Raw genomic sequence first — 15670 nt, 5'->3', positions numbered from 1 at the left:
CTGGATGTTGACAAGGAAATGAGTGAGAGACAGTCTTTGATTCATTCATTTATAGACTCATAGTGCTCTGCCATTAGATACTTCTGATTTCCAGATGTCATTCAATGCATGCCAAATTTCAACAGCACCAGCAATAAAACTGTTTTAGCTGAGGCCATTGTTACTGAAAGTGCAGGATTACTTGTGGGCTGTTTGGGGCAGGTATGTCAATCTCATCCCAGTAGGAGAAGAGAATTGCGTGTTGCTATGCTCTAGGATGGACTTCACTTTTAAATAGTTGCCAACTACTAATACGTTCTTTGTGAAATTATTGACATCCAGAACATTTTAAAGTAAAGCAAAAATAAATGATACGGCTGAATGGAACTATCTTGAATGAGATCTTCTGGTTACATTACTAGACACAAAGACCGTAGTTCAAGATTAAAGGGTAGAAAAAGGCATTTGTGGAGAGAAGAAAGTGAAAAGGTGGAAACACACACAAAGACAAGCAGAGACAGCACATATACTCATGCAAACCTGCTCTCTTAGTACTCACATGAGAGATCTTCCTCTTGGAACAGAGGAGCAGGGAATCCTTAAGTCAAATTCTCCTTATTGTGAAGTCATTTTTAGGCATTTAAAGCAAAATTCTGGAAAAAAATAATTGAAAGAAACAAGTAAGGGAATCAGAGAAATGAAAACCCTTGAGTCTTATCCTAGGTGTACATTTACCTCCATAATAGAAACTACAAAATAAACCGGGCCAGGCCTTTTAAAATGCTCATCTAAGGAGTTGTATGAAGTAGGAGATAGGGTAAAATATCAGTCTTAAACAGAGTAGGAAAAAGGTATATTGTAATAAACTGATGCTGTAATGCTGAGGAAGCCTGTTAAAACCTAGAATGTTGTCAACATTTATTGTTCACAAGTAAATTCGTATTGTTGCTATATAACCAATAGCTCTATAAACTTTGTATAACTCACTGCACAGATCCTCTTTATACTCCAATAGACTGAGACCAAGCAGGACAGAGGCACAATCCAATAAGAAGGGTTCTGCTTTGGAACTTCCTGCTCCAGTGATTCACTAGATCATGGTTCATAAAGGATGCCATAGGCTGATGAGTGAGTGAACAAATTGGACATTTCGGGTACGGTGTGTGAACTCTTTCAAGCTACTCTGGTGAATAAGACAACAGCAGAGATAAATCTGTGTTGTCTCCCTCTCCCTGACTAATGATTAGGTTAGCTCACCTTAACCCTATACCTCACTGCCACCCATACTCTTCTGCCCCACTTGCCCCAGTCTTTTCCGTGCCTTTGAACTTTTTTTCAGTTTCCCCACAACACCTATAACCCCCTGTCTTTAGCAAGTCGGAATCCACTCCCACCACCTGGAATTCTGATTCACTGGCAGTTCCGTGGCCGATCCCCTCCCTGGTTTGCAGACCCTGGAACCACAACGGTTAAGGGGACAGGACAGAGATGGGATGAGGAAGCAAGACTGGCATGGGACGATGTCCACCTGCCATCTTCATTCTTTGGTCCATACCAATCCTTGTGGGTGTGGTGGTTTGAAAGGGTTAAACAGAAGGAGGAGGCAATTGAAACAGTGAAACGTATTTTTTTTTTAATAATTTGAAAATGAATGCCAGTTTTGGGAGGCAATGCGGGGCATGGATCCGAAGGTGTGAGGCATAGGGGATGCACATGGGGGCTCTGGGGAAATGAGGAAACACATTTTCCAAGTTCAGTGGGTGTGATAAGGAGAATCAAATTTAAAGTTTTCTGCAGAGGGCCAAGGGGGCGATATCTTCTCTATCTGGGAGAAGATAGAGCGGTGGGGTTTGTAGACAGTATGTGTCTATTACAGTATTCTCCTCACACAGTAGGACCGCAATAACAGTGATGTTGGTGAAGACTGTGAGCTCCTTGAGGCGGGAATCATATTAATGCTATTCTATTGTGCTCTCCCGGGAACTTAGTTCAGAGTTCTGCCGATGGTAAGCATTCAGTAAATTCTATTGATTGACTGTTAATGATTTATTACCACTTCAGTAAATAAGACTTCCAAATCTGAAAACGGTAGCTATAAATATATAGACATCACTGATGGCAGATTTCACCTGTGAGTGCAAGTGTGGCTAAAAAGGCCAAGGTGGGATATGCGGTCCTGGCCCGGTGCGCGCACACAAAAGTTGCCCATTTATTGGGTTGTGGTGCTTAATGTTTGCACGACCTGACACCGTTTCCTTTTTGGTCACTTTGCCTGTCTTTCTGTACCAAGCTATTGCTCAAAAAGAGCCATTCCTTTGGCAGTGGGACTGTACCAATGCAGGTCAAATCTCCGCAATTGACTCTCACTGTTCAGCTGCGATGTAGCATTCTCCCGGCTTTGTTTTACTAGATCCTTAAAATGCTTTCTCGGGTCCATCTCGCTTTTGGTTTCCCAATTTCAATTCTCCATTCAGGTGTAGTTGGTTATCTTATTATCACTCGTTCTACTCACATGCTCTGCCCAGCATAGCCGTGTGAAGGCGAGCATAGTTTTAATGCTAGGAGATGACTTTTTTTAATGGTATTTATTTACTTTCTATGTGTCAGACATTATATTAAAGCTGGGGTCAATTCAAGTAATTAGATTAGACGCAGTGTGTATTCCACATGGCGATCACAATCTTAATCTCCATTTTACAGATGAGGTAACTGAGGCACAGAGAAATTAGGTGACTTGCCCAAGGTCACACAGCAGGCAAATGGTGGAGTCGGGATTAGAACCCAGGTCCTTCTGACTCGAGGCCCGTGCTCTCTCTACTGGGCCATGCTACCTCTCATTGCAGAATCTCATGGTTTGGGATTTTGGCTTGAAATTTGATATTATCGCCCATCGGTAATACTGGTGGAACTGCTCAAGGAGCCAGATGTGAATCAATTCATTAATGGTATTTATTGAGCATTTAATGTGCGCAGAGCACTCTACTCAGGGCTAGGGAAACCCATAGACAAGGATTTAGAGCATTTATCATGCTCTGTAGACCTTCAGTTTACTCTGGAGCATGATATCACTATGCCACTACCTACCCTCTGTAGACTGTAAACTTCCCCTCTAGACTAAGCTCAATGTGGTCAGGGAATGTGTCTGTGATATTGTTATATTTTACTCTCCCAAGCGCTTAGTACAGAGCTCTGTACTCAGTAAGCACTCAGTCGTATTTATCACTCTGTTTTATCCTTCTCTGAAAGTTTGAGCCAGCCACCTTGATTCTTTTTCTATTTCCTTGTTTGCCATTGCAGTATTAATCAGTGTGTTGCCTAGGTAGGTAACAGTATGCATCCATGTCAGTCTGAAGGGATGCAGATTTTAAGAGAGAATCTTTTCTCCCCTCCCTAGCAATGTATTCTTAAGCAATGGCTTAACGTTCAGTATTATTAATCATGTCAAAATTTGCCAAGTAAATATTTTTATCAGTTTCTACAATTGAAGTGTTCTATTCATAAGGACTTGAATAATGAAGCAAACAAAATGCTGTAGTGGATTTCATGCTTAATTACCTAGAACTCTCAAAATGTGTATCATCGCTCAGGTAGCTTTTGCTGTGGTAGATAAGTTAGTCTGATTTTCCATGTGACTTAACTTGGTGCCTTATTTTGGAATGGTAAAAAATTGACTATATTTAAAGCACAGCAAGTATAAAGTGTGAAGTTGTATTTTTTTTAAACTCTTTTGACCTTCGTTAGATGAAATGCCATTGAAATAATGCCACAAATAATACAGGAAAATAATGGAGTTCTTAGAAGAAAAGCTGAGCAGAATTAACAAAAATCTGAACTGCTAAAAGATGAGGAGCTTTTCAGTAACATACCAAAAATAATGAAGAAACCTAAATTGGTATTCTTATAATCATTAGTAGATAACTGCTTACATAACAGTTGATGCTATTCCTACATATTTTATTTTCAGGCATTTATATAATATAAACTAATAGTGAAAAATGGAAAAATCTCAGTGCCTCTTTTCAAGAGTGAATAAAAAATATAAAATCTTTTGCAAGGAACCGGTGCAAAATTGACTATATTTAAAGCATAGCAAGAATAAAGTGTGAAGTTGTATTTTTTTTAAACTCTTTTGACCTTCGTTAGATGAAATGCCATTGAAATAATGCTACAAATAATATAGGAAAATAATGGAGTTCTTAGAAGAAAAGCTGAGCAGAATTAACAAAAATCTGAACTGCTAAAAGATGAGGAGCTTTTCAGTAACATATCAAAAATAATGAAGAAACCTAAATTGATATTCTTAAAATCATTAGTAGATAACTGCTTACATAACAGTTGACGCTATTCCTACATATTTTATTTTCAGGCATTTATATAATATAAACTAATAGTGAAAAATGGAAAAATCTCAGTGCCTCTTTTCAAGAGTGAATAAAAAATATAAAATCTTTTGCAAGGAACCTACTATTATAAATTTCTTAACATGAAGAGTGTCCTTAGAAGGATATAAATCAATATGCCCATACAGATGGGTCCTAAAAATTGGAAAATATAACTGGAATGTACTTCAGATTTTTTAGTGTATTGAAATCATTTTGTGTACCGTTAGGGATAGTTTAGAGCATTTCCCCAAAAGGTAACATAAGCATAAGGAAAAATCTATATGAGTAATACTCTTTGGGAGTCTGTAGATGGAATCTTTGGACAGGTTCTGAGTTACGCATAAAAATAAATATCAGGGGAGGCTGGAGAGGAGAGATGGAACTGCTGGTGGAGTCTACCAGAGGCCTAGAGCAGTCATTTAGTATTATTTCCCAGGGCAGCATGGAGAAAGCAGAATGTGGGGCTGGTTGGAGCTTTCAGGGCCCAGGCTTCATTTAAAGGGATCAAGGGCACCCTGGGAATGCCAGGAGGAAGGATATTCTCAGAGGTTCCTATCTCAGGGCTAGACAAAAGCAGTGACCCCAAAAGTGTTGGGGGGGGACAAAAGTTGCAGGATATAGGCTCCTACTAGGCTGCAGTGAGACCTATAAAGTAAGGTGAGAGATAGGCATGAGGGAGAAATTTAGAAGTGGGGTGAGGGGAACACAAATTAGGTAACCAGCTTATTTTAGGAGGCCTAAATTGGGATGGGAGCAAAGTGAAAAAGGCGAGATAGTCACGGAGAGGCAAGAATGAGGGATAGGAAAAAAATTTCATTGCAGGTGGCTCTGGTTGAAGCTCCAGCAGAGGAATATTGGAGCTGGCAAAGGGAAGTTGTTCTCTCACTGTACCCCAACACATGGCCCCTTCTCAGACTCCCACACTAGCAAAAGGAGGATTATGTTATTTTATAAATTACTTTAGCAAAATATGCTTGCGTCTACTATTCTGAATGGCCAACAAGTTCAACTCTGTATGTTTATACTGGGGAAAGGTAGTGTAAATACTTATAAATCACCCTGAAGTTCCAGTTTTTCACTTGGGTGCTAGTTAAACCCATGCAAAAGAATTTACCTCTCAAAATATGAATTAACTATATACTAACTGATAGTAGCAGTGCATATGTGCACTTTGTGCTGTGGGAAGGGAATGAAGGAGGGAATCCCCGGAGAGCAAAGGGAAGGGATTGGGGGGAAATAGCTCACTTTTGTTAATTTCCTGGAAGGATGCCAACTTTTTTATCTTCCTTTTTTTCCCTTCATCCCCAACCCTTTATGTTGGATGATTTGGTCTTAGAATCAGTCAATCAACTATTGCTATTTTTTGAGTGCCCACAGTGTGGAGAGCACTGTACGAAGTGCTTGGGAGAGTAAAGTATAAACTCTCACATGCAGTTCCGTGGTATTTGCAAGAATCACTTCTACTCTGAAAATTGAGTGCCCGACACTATGATCAGCTTGATTGAAGAAAGTAGTGTCTAAATGGAAAGTACTTGAGATGGGTGAAAAAGTTCGATAGACACCATTGGTATAAAGATAGTAAGCCCGTGATTAGACTGTAAGCCCGTGATTAGACTGTAAGCCCATCAAAGGGCAGGGACTGTCTCTATCTGTTGCCGACTTGTTCATTCCAAGCGCTTAGTACAGTGCTCTGCACATAGTAAGCGCTCAATAAATACTATTGGATGAAAGATAGTGAGACTGAGATGTTCTTCCTCTGGAAAGGGTCCTTAGCAGCTAGATTCTCAGGGTGGGCCCTGGGAGGAAATAGGCTCACACATCTACTGCCAAATTAGTTGTTCTAGTGGGGCGAATGAATTTTTTTTTTTACGTTGCAGTGGAGTCCCATAAAAGTGAATAGATTCCTCGATATTTCACCTAGCTCAGAGGTTCTCTAATAATCTGGCCACATAATTGCAACGTGTCATCTCCCATGGAATTTAGGAGGTTCCGATGTGAAATTTGATGTATAAGGGTATTTTATTTTCTATTATTAACAAAGTAAGAGGGGTTATTTCATTGAAGACTATGAAATTCTTGTTATTGCATCCCCCAAATGCCCTTTGCTGTTCTCAGTTATTATTGCTTTACCCAAAGAGTGGGTTCCTTTTCCTTTTAAAGTTTACATATTTTAATCTGCTGCATTTTGCTCAATAAGCATTAGGCATTATTTGAATAAGGAGAAGTAAGCAATCTAAAAAAAATCAGGCCAGGTTTTCAGTGGTATTTCAATCAATCAATCGTAGTTATTAAGGAATACTGTGTGCACTCATTTGTTAAGTGCTTACTATGTGTCAGGCACTCTGCTAAGCACTGGGGTAGATACAAGTTAATCAGGTTGGACAAGGACTCAGAAATGTAATCCTCATTTTACAGTTGAAGTACCTGAGACACAGAGAAGTTAAGTGATTTGCCCAAGGTCACCCAGCAGACAAAGGTTGGAGCTGGTATTAGAACCCAAATCCTTCTGATTTCCAGGCCAGTGGTCTATCCACTAAGCCATGATGCTTCTTTCACAGGGTCCTTTCTTCTTCTTCTTCGTCTTTTACAAGGTCCTTTTGTCTTCTTTTATATAGGTGACATAGAAATTGAATTTTAATTCAACAGATATGAAGTTGCAGCTATAATGTGTGTTGTGGTTGTCTGTTAATCTCTCGTTAATAATAGCTTTTGCTTTGTTGAACAGAGCCATCACTCTAGAGAATCAGCTGGTGATCCTGGCCACGACCACAAGCGATGCGGGAGGTTACTATGTCCAAGCCGTAAATGAAAAAAACGGAGAAAACAAAACCAGCCCTTTCATTTATCTGAGCGTAGCAAGTGAGTATGCGGTTGCCATGACTGATACTGCTATAGTAGAATATTGTTTGCTTTTATCAATAACTCGAGCCTAGAAGGACACTTTTACAGTGAACCTGATTGACTATATTGCAGTAGTTATCATTTTAATATTTATCAAATCAACAGTGTGAAGAAAGAAGTTTTAATCCGTTTCCTTTCAAAATTAAAAGGAAATGTGGATGCATGTCATGTTTGTGAATGAAAATTTATGATGATTTTATCTTGTGGGTTATTTGAAGCTTTTCCTTCTGTACAGTTTGACTTACTTTGCCTCCCAGAAAAGATGCCTTCCATGGACTTTAATTGAGAAATGAATGTTTGAAAAGACTACAGGGATTTAGTCAAGTCAAACAAGATTTGAGGGTGGTGGTCTAAATTAACAGTATTCCTTAAATTACTATAAAATTCATCTTTTTTTCTACTCTGATCCTCACTTTGTTTAGGAGGAGAAAATATAATTTAGAGACGAGATCACAGACAATTACTGGGAACTAACTTAATATGCTCGAAGAAACTTTGTTAAAACTCTTTGATAGATGAACACAAGGAATTCCTTTCTGGTTCAACCTAGTTGTACATCCAGCTGATGATTCGGTCTCTGATGATGACCACATTGTAAGGAACAGTTTAATGTTTGAAGGAACAGAATAATGGTTGCCCTTTCCACACTTAATTTATGTTTTTCTAACATCTTCAATTTTTCTTGAGTCTCCTAACTTTAACCCCTAAATGATCAGCCATTGAGCATCTTTTCTCCATAAGTCTATCCAAACCCTTCTTGAAACTTACTGATACTATCTTCCTCCACTGCTTCCCATATTAATGAATTCCATATGCTGATTACCTGCTGGGGAAGAAGCATTTCATTTTAAATGAAGGCAATCAACTCAACCCCAATTCTGTGCTGCTACTAGCAGGTGTTCATTAAATAGAGAGAGAAAGAGAGACTTGATGAAAATGGAATTAGTTCCTAAATCCAAGACCCCAAGATCAGGGCACTATTTGTTTATGTAGCATAAAAATTTATCATTTTGGTAACTAGGCATTTAGGTTAGATTATCTCCATGAAGCAGGCCACGCAACTGTTCATTCCATGAAATTAAATAGGACTTCCAAATAGTTACATTATGGAAATTGAGATCTGTTTGAGGATTAATTGATTAAAATAATAATAATATAGTAGTATTCATATTTATTAAGACCCTGTTGGATGCAGTACACTGAACTTAGTTCTTATTAATCGATCAGTCAGTGGTATTTAGAGAATACTTCCTTACTATGTGCACAGCACTGTACTTGGAAGAGTACAACAGAGTTAGTAGACACGTTCCCACAAGGAGCTTATAGTCTAAAAGGGGAAACTGACCTTAAAATAAATTATGAATGTGACCATAATTGCTGTGGGGATGAGCGTGGGGTGACTATCCAGGGTTTAAAGATTTCATATTCAAGTGCATAGATGATACAGAATGGAGAGGGAGTCATGGAAAAGAGGGCTTTACTGGGGAAAGCCGATTCAAGGGAGTGTGATTTTAGAAATGCTTTGAAGGTGGGGAGAGTGGTGGTCTGTCGGATTTGAAGGGAGAGGGAGAACCAGGCCAGAGGGAGGATGTGGGGAAAAGGGTTGGCAGCGAGATAGGCAATCAGTCAATCAGTCAATGGTATTTGAGTAGAGCACTGTAGTCAGTCACCCATATTTATTGAGCGCTTACTGTGTGCAAAGCAGTGTATTAAGTGCTTGGGCGAGTACAATAAAACAATGAACAGTCACATCTGCTCACTGTACTAAGTGCTTGGGAGAGCACATTACCTCAAAGTTGGTAGACACATTCCCTGCCTGCACAGAGCTTAGAATCTAGAGTTGCTTACATTCTATAGTCTAGGCAGTTCTTGGTCCAGAGAATACTGAGGTACAGTGAGTAGGTTGGCATTAGAGGAGAGAAGTATGTGGGCTGGGTTGTAGTAGGAAATCAGTGAGATACGGTAGGAGGGGGAGAGCTGATGGAATGTTTTAAAGCCAATGGTAAGGAATTTCTTATTGTGGAGGTAGATGGGAAACCACTAGAGGTTCTTGAGGAGTGGGGAGACATGGACTGAATTTTTTTTTAGAAAAATGATCTGGGCAGCAGAGTGAAGTATGGACTGGAGTGGGGAGAGACAGATTCAGTAGTCCAGGCTGAATATAAGTACTTGGGTCCCTGTAGTAGCAGTTTGGATGGAGAGGAAAGGATGGATTTTAGTGATGCTGTAAAGGTAGAACTGACAGGTTTAGGTGACACTGAAAATGTGGGTTGGAAGGGAGAGATGAGTTGAGTATAATTCATTCAATAGTATTTATTGAGCACTTACTATGTGCAGAGCACTGTACTAAGCACTTGAAATGTACAATTCGGCAACAGATAGAGACAGTCCCTGCCCATTGACGGGCTTACAGTCTAATCGGGGGAGACAGACAAAAACAAGACAACTTAATCATGATAAATAAAATCAAGGGGATGTATACCTCATTAACAAAATAAATAGGGTCATAAAAATATATACAAATGAGCACAGTGCTGAGGGGAAGGGAGGCGGGAGAAGCAGAGGGAAAGGGGGCGTAGCTGAGGGGAGGTGAAGGGGGAAGGCGGAGGGAGCAGAGGGCGGAGGGGGAGCAGAGAGGGAGCAGAGGAAGCAGAGGGAAAAGGGGAAGCTCAGTCTGGGACGGCCTCTTGGAGGAGGTGAGCTCTCAGTAGGGCTTTGAAGAGGGAAAGAGAGTTTGTTTGGTGGAGGTGAGGAGGGAGGGCATTCCAGGACAGCGGTAGGACGTGGACCAGAGGTCAACAGCGGGATAGGCGTGAATGGGGGACGGTGAAGAGGTGAGCAGCAGTGGAGTGTGCAGGGTGGGCAGTAGAAAGAGAGAAGGGAGGAGAAGTAGGAGGAAGTATATGCCAAGGTTAGGAACTTGTGAGACAGTGAAGATAGTGGTGTTGTCTGCAGTGATGGGGAAGGCTGGGGGAGGATAGACTTTGGGTGGGAAGATGAGGTATTCTTTTTTGAACATGTAAAATTTTAGCTGTCGATGAGACATACAAGAAGAGAGGTCTCGAAGGCAGGAGGAAATGTGAGACTGCAGAAGAGAGAAAACAGGGATGGACAGGTAGATTTGGGAATCGTCTGTGTAGAGATGGAAGTTGAAGCATGGGAGTGAAAGAGTTCTTCAAGGGAGTAAGTGTAGATGGAGAACAGAAGGGGACCCAGTAGTAGCCTGGAGGAAATTTTGGAGAGTGGAAGGCAGAGGAAGAACCTGAGAGTGAGCCTGAGAAGTAATCACTGAAAGAAATGAAATACTCATTCTTATGGGTTCCATTGAAAAGAGGAATATTTATCACTATGTCCTTAAGAGAAATGAATAAGAGCGTATCAAGCCCTAAGAAATGACAAAACTTGCTCGATCTATCCAGCCGAGACTATTCTAGCCAAAGTTGGCACAAAATGAATTACAGAATTGAGAAGCAGCATGGCATAGTGGGTAGAGCACGGGCCTGAGCGTCAGAAGGTCATGGGTTCTAATCCCAGCTCCTCTTGTCTGCTGTGTGACTTTGAGTACGTTACTTCACTTCTCTGGGCCTCAGTTACCTTATCTGTAAAATGGGGATTGAGACTGTGAGCTCCTCGTGGGACAGGACCTGTGTCCAATCTGATCTGCTTGTATCCACCCCAGCACTTAGTACAGTGCCTGACCCATAGTTACATACTTAACACATACCGTAATAATAATAATTACAGATGACTTGATCAGTACTGATGCCCATCGCCTAATAAATATCCTTCCAAAGCTTTCTTAGTTTTTCAGAAAACCATCTTCCTGTCCATCTATATGCATACCTTAAGTGGTCTCAAAGGAAACATCCCTTTGGTAAGTAGAAAAAGTCAGAATTGGTTTCCACTGTGGAATTGAGGGTCACCCTTAACTATATAAGCAGACAAGGGCACAACAGGGAGTCCACAGATATCATGTTCTTTTGCCAAAGATTGCACCCCAGGTCCCCACCAGCCACTATCAAAGTGTGATTCATCACGGGGGGCCTGGTGTTCGAATGACTGTTAGATTCAGAGGCTTTTTCATCAGGAGATTGACACTGGAGCCATATAGTTGTAGAACCCCAAACCAGGACCAAAGCCAACAATCCTGTATTTAGGGCAATGCAAGGAAAATTTGGGATTGCACATTCCATCCATGACCCAGTTGAGAATTCTGTGAAAGCCCCAGGGCAGCCAGAATCGTAAACAAGACGATTACGATTGATTGGGATTTAATCAGAATCACAAATTGGAAAGGAAAACATCAGTTAATAGCACAGTCGAGATTTACGATACATGTAAAACCACTGAGGTTCAAAAGTTTGAGTCAAGCTTAGAAATGTAGTAAACTGAATTAAGTCATCAGTGTTTAGACCACGCAGCTCCCGAAACCTTTGCTTGGAGAAATGGCTGGAAAAAGTGTAAAATAACCCCACAGATGAACTCAATCTAACTTTCTTTTTACTCTGGGTATATTTCACACAGAGAGAAATCATTTTACTACAGGAAATATCTTCTGATTGGCTTTTAGGGGAGCAGAGACTTTAATCTGGGGGATTTCAGTCATTCTGTGCAGTAACGAATTAAAAAAAATACCTGTACACTGCAGAAGAGAGTGTTGGTCATGCATTGGTCTTTTAGCTACACTTCCACACATGGATAAGATCGCATTATCAGTAGTAGCACATTAGAGGGATTTTTGAAAGGACCACTATACATATTGAAAGCATCTCTTTCCAATATTACGTGTCATACCTGTTCACACATTTCCAGTCCAATATAGCTCAGAGGTAAAGACACTATGCTCCTGATTCATGTTCAGCTCATGATTAACTAAGGCTCTCCCTTGCCCAGTATCTTTTTCTGCTAAATATGTGCCTGATTTTTTTATTTCCTGTATTTTTGATGGGTTGTTTTTTCCCTAAACTCACTGTTATGTTGTTTTCATTAATGCATTCATTCATTCAATCATATTTATTGATCCCTTACTGTGTGCATTTAATCCCGGTTTTGGGAGCTTTACTACTATTTGGTTAAGTCACTCCATTTCTGTTTTACAAAGTGTGAGCCGCCCTAACCAATTCAGTATTGTCTGCCAATTATTAAACATACTCTCAAATCCTTTATCCACATCATCAATAAAGCTGTAGAGTAGGACTGGTCCCCAGCCTAATTCCAATGGGTCACCACTGAATATATGCCCCCAGGTTGACACCATCATTAGTTTTTACAACGTCCATACAACGCTCAAGCCATTGTGTGCCCAACTACAATTGTGTGCTGTACAGTCCTAGCTCGTCAGTGAATGCATCGTGGGAGATGAGCTCTAAAGCCTTACTGAAATCTCTTATACCTGTAGCTTCTCCCTTATCTTTGTGGATTGATTTCTCTTGCCATTTCACGCTTTTCTAATTCTGTATGCTTTTTTTGGTCATTGCAAGTGAAATGTTTGGTCATTTGTTCAATTATCTTTCCAGGAATTGATGTTCAGCTATCTCATCTAATTTCTAGGTTCTTTTTTCTTCCTTTAAAACAATTTTAAAATGGCTATATTTGCCCCTTTCCATTTTTCAGGGGCTTCTCTTAACCTCTATAGCTTCAAAAGAATAGTATTCATGTCACTGCCTCTTGTCGGTTAGGCCAAACAAATCCCAAATGATTTAATCAGCCAGATGTCTATCTGAATGTCAAAAGGGATAGTTCAGCCCTCCTGATGGGTTCATGTGTTCCATTTTTAATATGTGGTATTAGTATTTTGAAAGGATGAAGTGGGGGGAAATGAAATAAAACCTAAAAGTTGTCGAGAATACAATGATCAGAGAGTTGATTTCTGAGTTTGTAAGGGGGAAATGTTATAATTTCCAGAAGTTATTCTCTGGAGAATTGAGCTTTATATGGTCTACTTGTCATCTAATCATCTTCCTATAGGGAGTTGATTGGGGACCTGTAATCATTACACTATTCTCCTAAAGTCAAGCCTGTTCATGGAGAGAAGGGTTATGTGTAAAGTGGATATTTTCTATCCAGACCTAGAGATACTATTTTGGCTGCAATTCCACCTCAAAGAAGAGCATCACATTTGCACAAGGGATAACCTCACCCCATCTCACTGGGTACCTTGTTTATGCCCCTACTTAGTGTTTCAATCAACCATTCATTCAAAGTTTACTTATTGAGCACCTCCTGAATGGTAGGCAACATCCTCCGCATTTGGAATAGTGCAACAATAGCAAAATGCATGCTTCTTGCCCTCAAGTAGCTTACAATTTAATTGGACAAATGGACAAATATTATTTCCAGGTAGTGAAAACAGGAGGAAGAATTAAAGTTGGGAAGCAGTACAAACATGTCAGTATAAAACAGTTGCTTAAGTAACTGAATGTACAAATAAATATATTAAGTGCCTAAATGTGCACACATGAGTGCTGAGGACAAGAATAAAATACACGAATGAAAAGAGGGGGTCACTAGGTTGTTCTAACTGGAGAGATGCAAATTAATCGAGGGAGGCTTCTTGGAGGAGGTGGGGCTTTAGGAGAGATTTGAAGATAGGGAGGCCTGTGATATAACAGATATGATTGGAGAGAGAGTTCCAGGGTGGGAGAACAGTGTGAGTAAGGGATCGGAGGCAGGAGACTCGAAGGAGAGGCAGTTGAGTTGAGAGGGGATTAAGAGTGTTATCTAGGAAGTAGTGGGTGAAGATAAACGATAGATAAGATAGGACAGAGTTCGTAGACATGTTCCCTGTCCACAAAGAGCCAAGGTAAGGAAATTCTGCTTGACACAGAGGGAGATATTGTGGCCATTGGATGTTTTTGAGGAGTGGAGTCGTGTGCCAAGCAACTTGCAAGCTGATTCATGCAGCTGCATGGAGTATGGATAGAAGAAGGAGAGACTGTAGGTAGGAAGACCAACCATGAGGCCAAAGGACTAGACTAGCTTCAGTAAGATAGTCCACCGGTAGCATTTACTGAGCACTTACTGTGCACACGGATACGTTTCCTTCCGGCGATGAATCTGTAGTCTAGAGGGGGAGACAGACATTAATTTAAATAAATAATTTATAATATATAATGTGAAGAGATGTACGTAAGTGCAATGGGGTGAGGGTAGGGTGAATATTAAATGCTCAAAGTTCACAGATCTAAGTGCATGGGTGACACAGAAAGGAGAGTGAGCCAGGGAAAAGAAGGCTTAACTGGGGGCAAGAGCTAGGACCTGGGAGGTAGTCCCCATACAAACCTGGCATTAAGGAAAGTGAGTGAGAATCTTGCTGTCATAAGCAGAGGGAATATATTCATGGTTTGACATCACTGGGGCCCTAATGATATTCTAGAGAACCTTATGACAATCTACATCGCCGTTAGTGTCTTGGAGAATTAGATCTCTTGGCTACAGGTGAGGTTCACAAAATTCACTGCAGAATGTAACAAATATGTGCAGAAACCCAAGAGCGGTGATTCAAGCCAAATGTCCAAAGAAATGTTGAAAGTAAATGTGATTTTGAACACATTACAAAAAGCAATGAGGAGAAATGGAAATTATGTTTAATCAAGCAAACTAATAGAACTAGATCGTGGTCATGATCTCTGCTTTGAAATTTAACAAATAGTTTTCCTAGCTCTGCTTAGCAAAAACCTGACCCATCTTCCCCCCTGGAGGGGATGCAGGATAAAGCACAGAATGATAGCAGGTCAAAGGGGGTAAAGTTTAGAGAAATGAGAAAGGAAATTGGCCATGCTCTTTTGAATGAGGACAGGAAAAACAACATCCTAGGGATTTCAGTGGGAATTCAGCATTGTGAAGTAGATTGGAAACAACTCTATTCACACGTCTATATGTGTGCAAGGGGAATCGTCACCATCTGGGTCATGCCTTTCCAATCCTGTGTTTGTGTGGAAGTGAGTTCCAGAGAGCACGAATGGCATTCGTGCCTTATGGAAGATGTTTGGCAAAAACAGTGGGCACAACTGCCGTATATATATAGAAAATGGGGAACCATTCTTTTCTTCAGTCGTATTTACTGAGCACTTACTGTGTGCAAAGCACTATACTAAGCATTTGGGAGAGTACAGTGCAGCAGCACATTCCCTGCCCAGCAAGCTCACAGTCTACTGGCAGCACTCTTGTGGAACTGGCTTTGCTGACTTGAAAACAACAGATAATTTATACTTGATTATTAGGTACATGGTGAAAGTATTGTCAAGCAGTGCCATCATCAGAACCCACGAAAAGATTCTTGACAGACTTATGCTGACCCTAGAAAGGCTGTGAGCTGACTGAGGGCAGGGAATGTCACTGTTTACTATTGTGTTGTACTTTCCCAAGCGCTTAATACAGCGCTCTGCACACAGTAGCCTAATGGATAG

The 15670-nt window shown here is 40.5% G+C and overlaps 1 protein-coding gene across 3 annotated transcripts in view; it reads left to right on the top strand.

Annotated features, from left to right (window-relative positions):
* The window catches only part of SDK1 (sidekick cell adhesion molecule 1), a 739495-nt gene that overhangs the window by 381760 nt on the left and 342065 nt on the right, over positions 1-15670 (top strand). For all 3 annotated transcript variants that reach the window (XM_029057499.2, XM_029057498.2, XM_029057500.2), the window contains one exon: positions 7087-7220. In XM_029057499.2, the coding sequence (XP_028913332.1) occupies positions 7087-7220 (134 nt within the window). The remainder of the gene's footprint in view (positions 1-7086; positions 7221-15670) is intronic.

This window comes from Ornithorhynchus anatinus, chromosome 2 (assembly GCF_004115215.2).
Source record: "Ornithorhynchus anatinus isolate Pmale09 chromosome 2, mOrnAna1.pri.v4, whole genome shotgun sequence".
Taxonomy (NCBI): domain Eukaryota; kingdom Metazoa; phylum Chordata; class Mammalia; order Monotremata; family Ornithorhynchidae; genus Ornithorhynchus; species Ornithorhynchus anatinus.
Note: the sequence above shows the minus strand (reverse complement) of the source record. Positions and strands in the feature narration are given on the sequence as shown.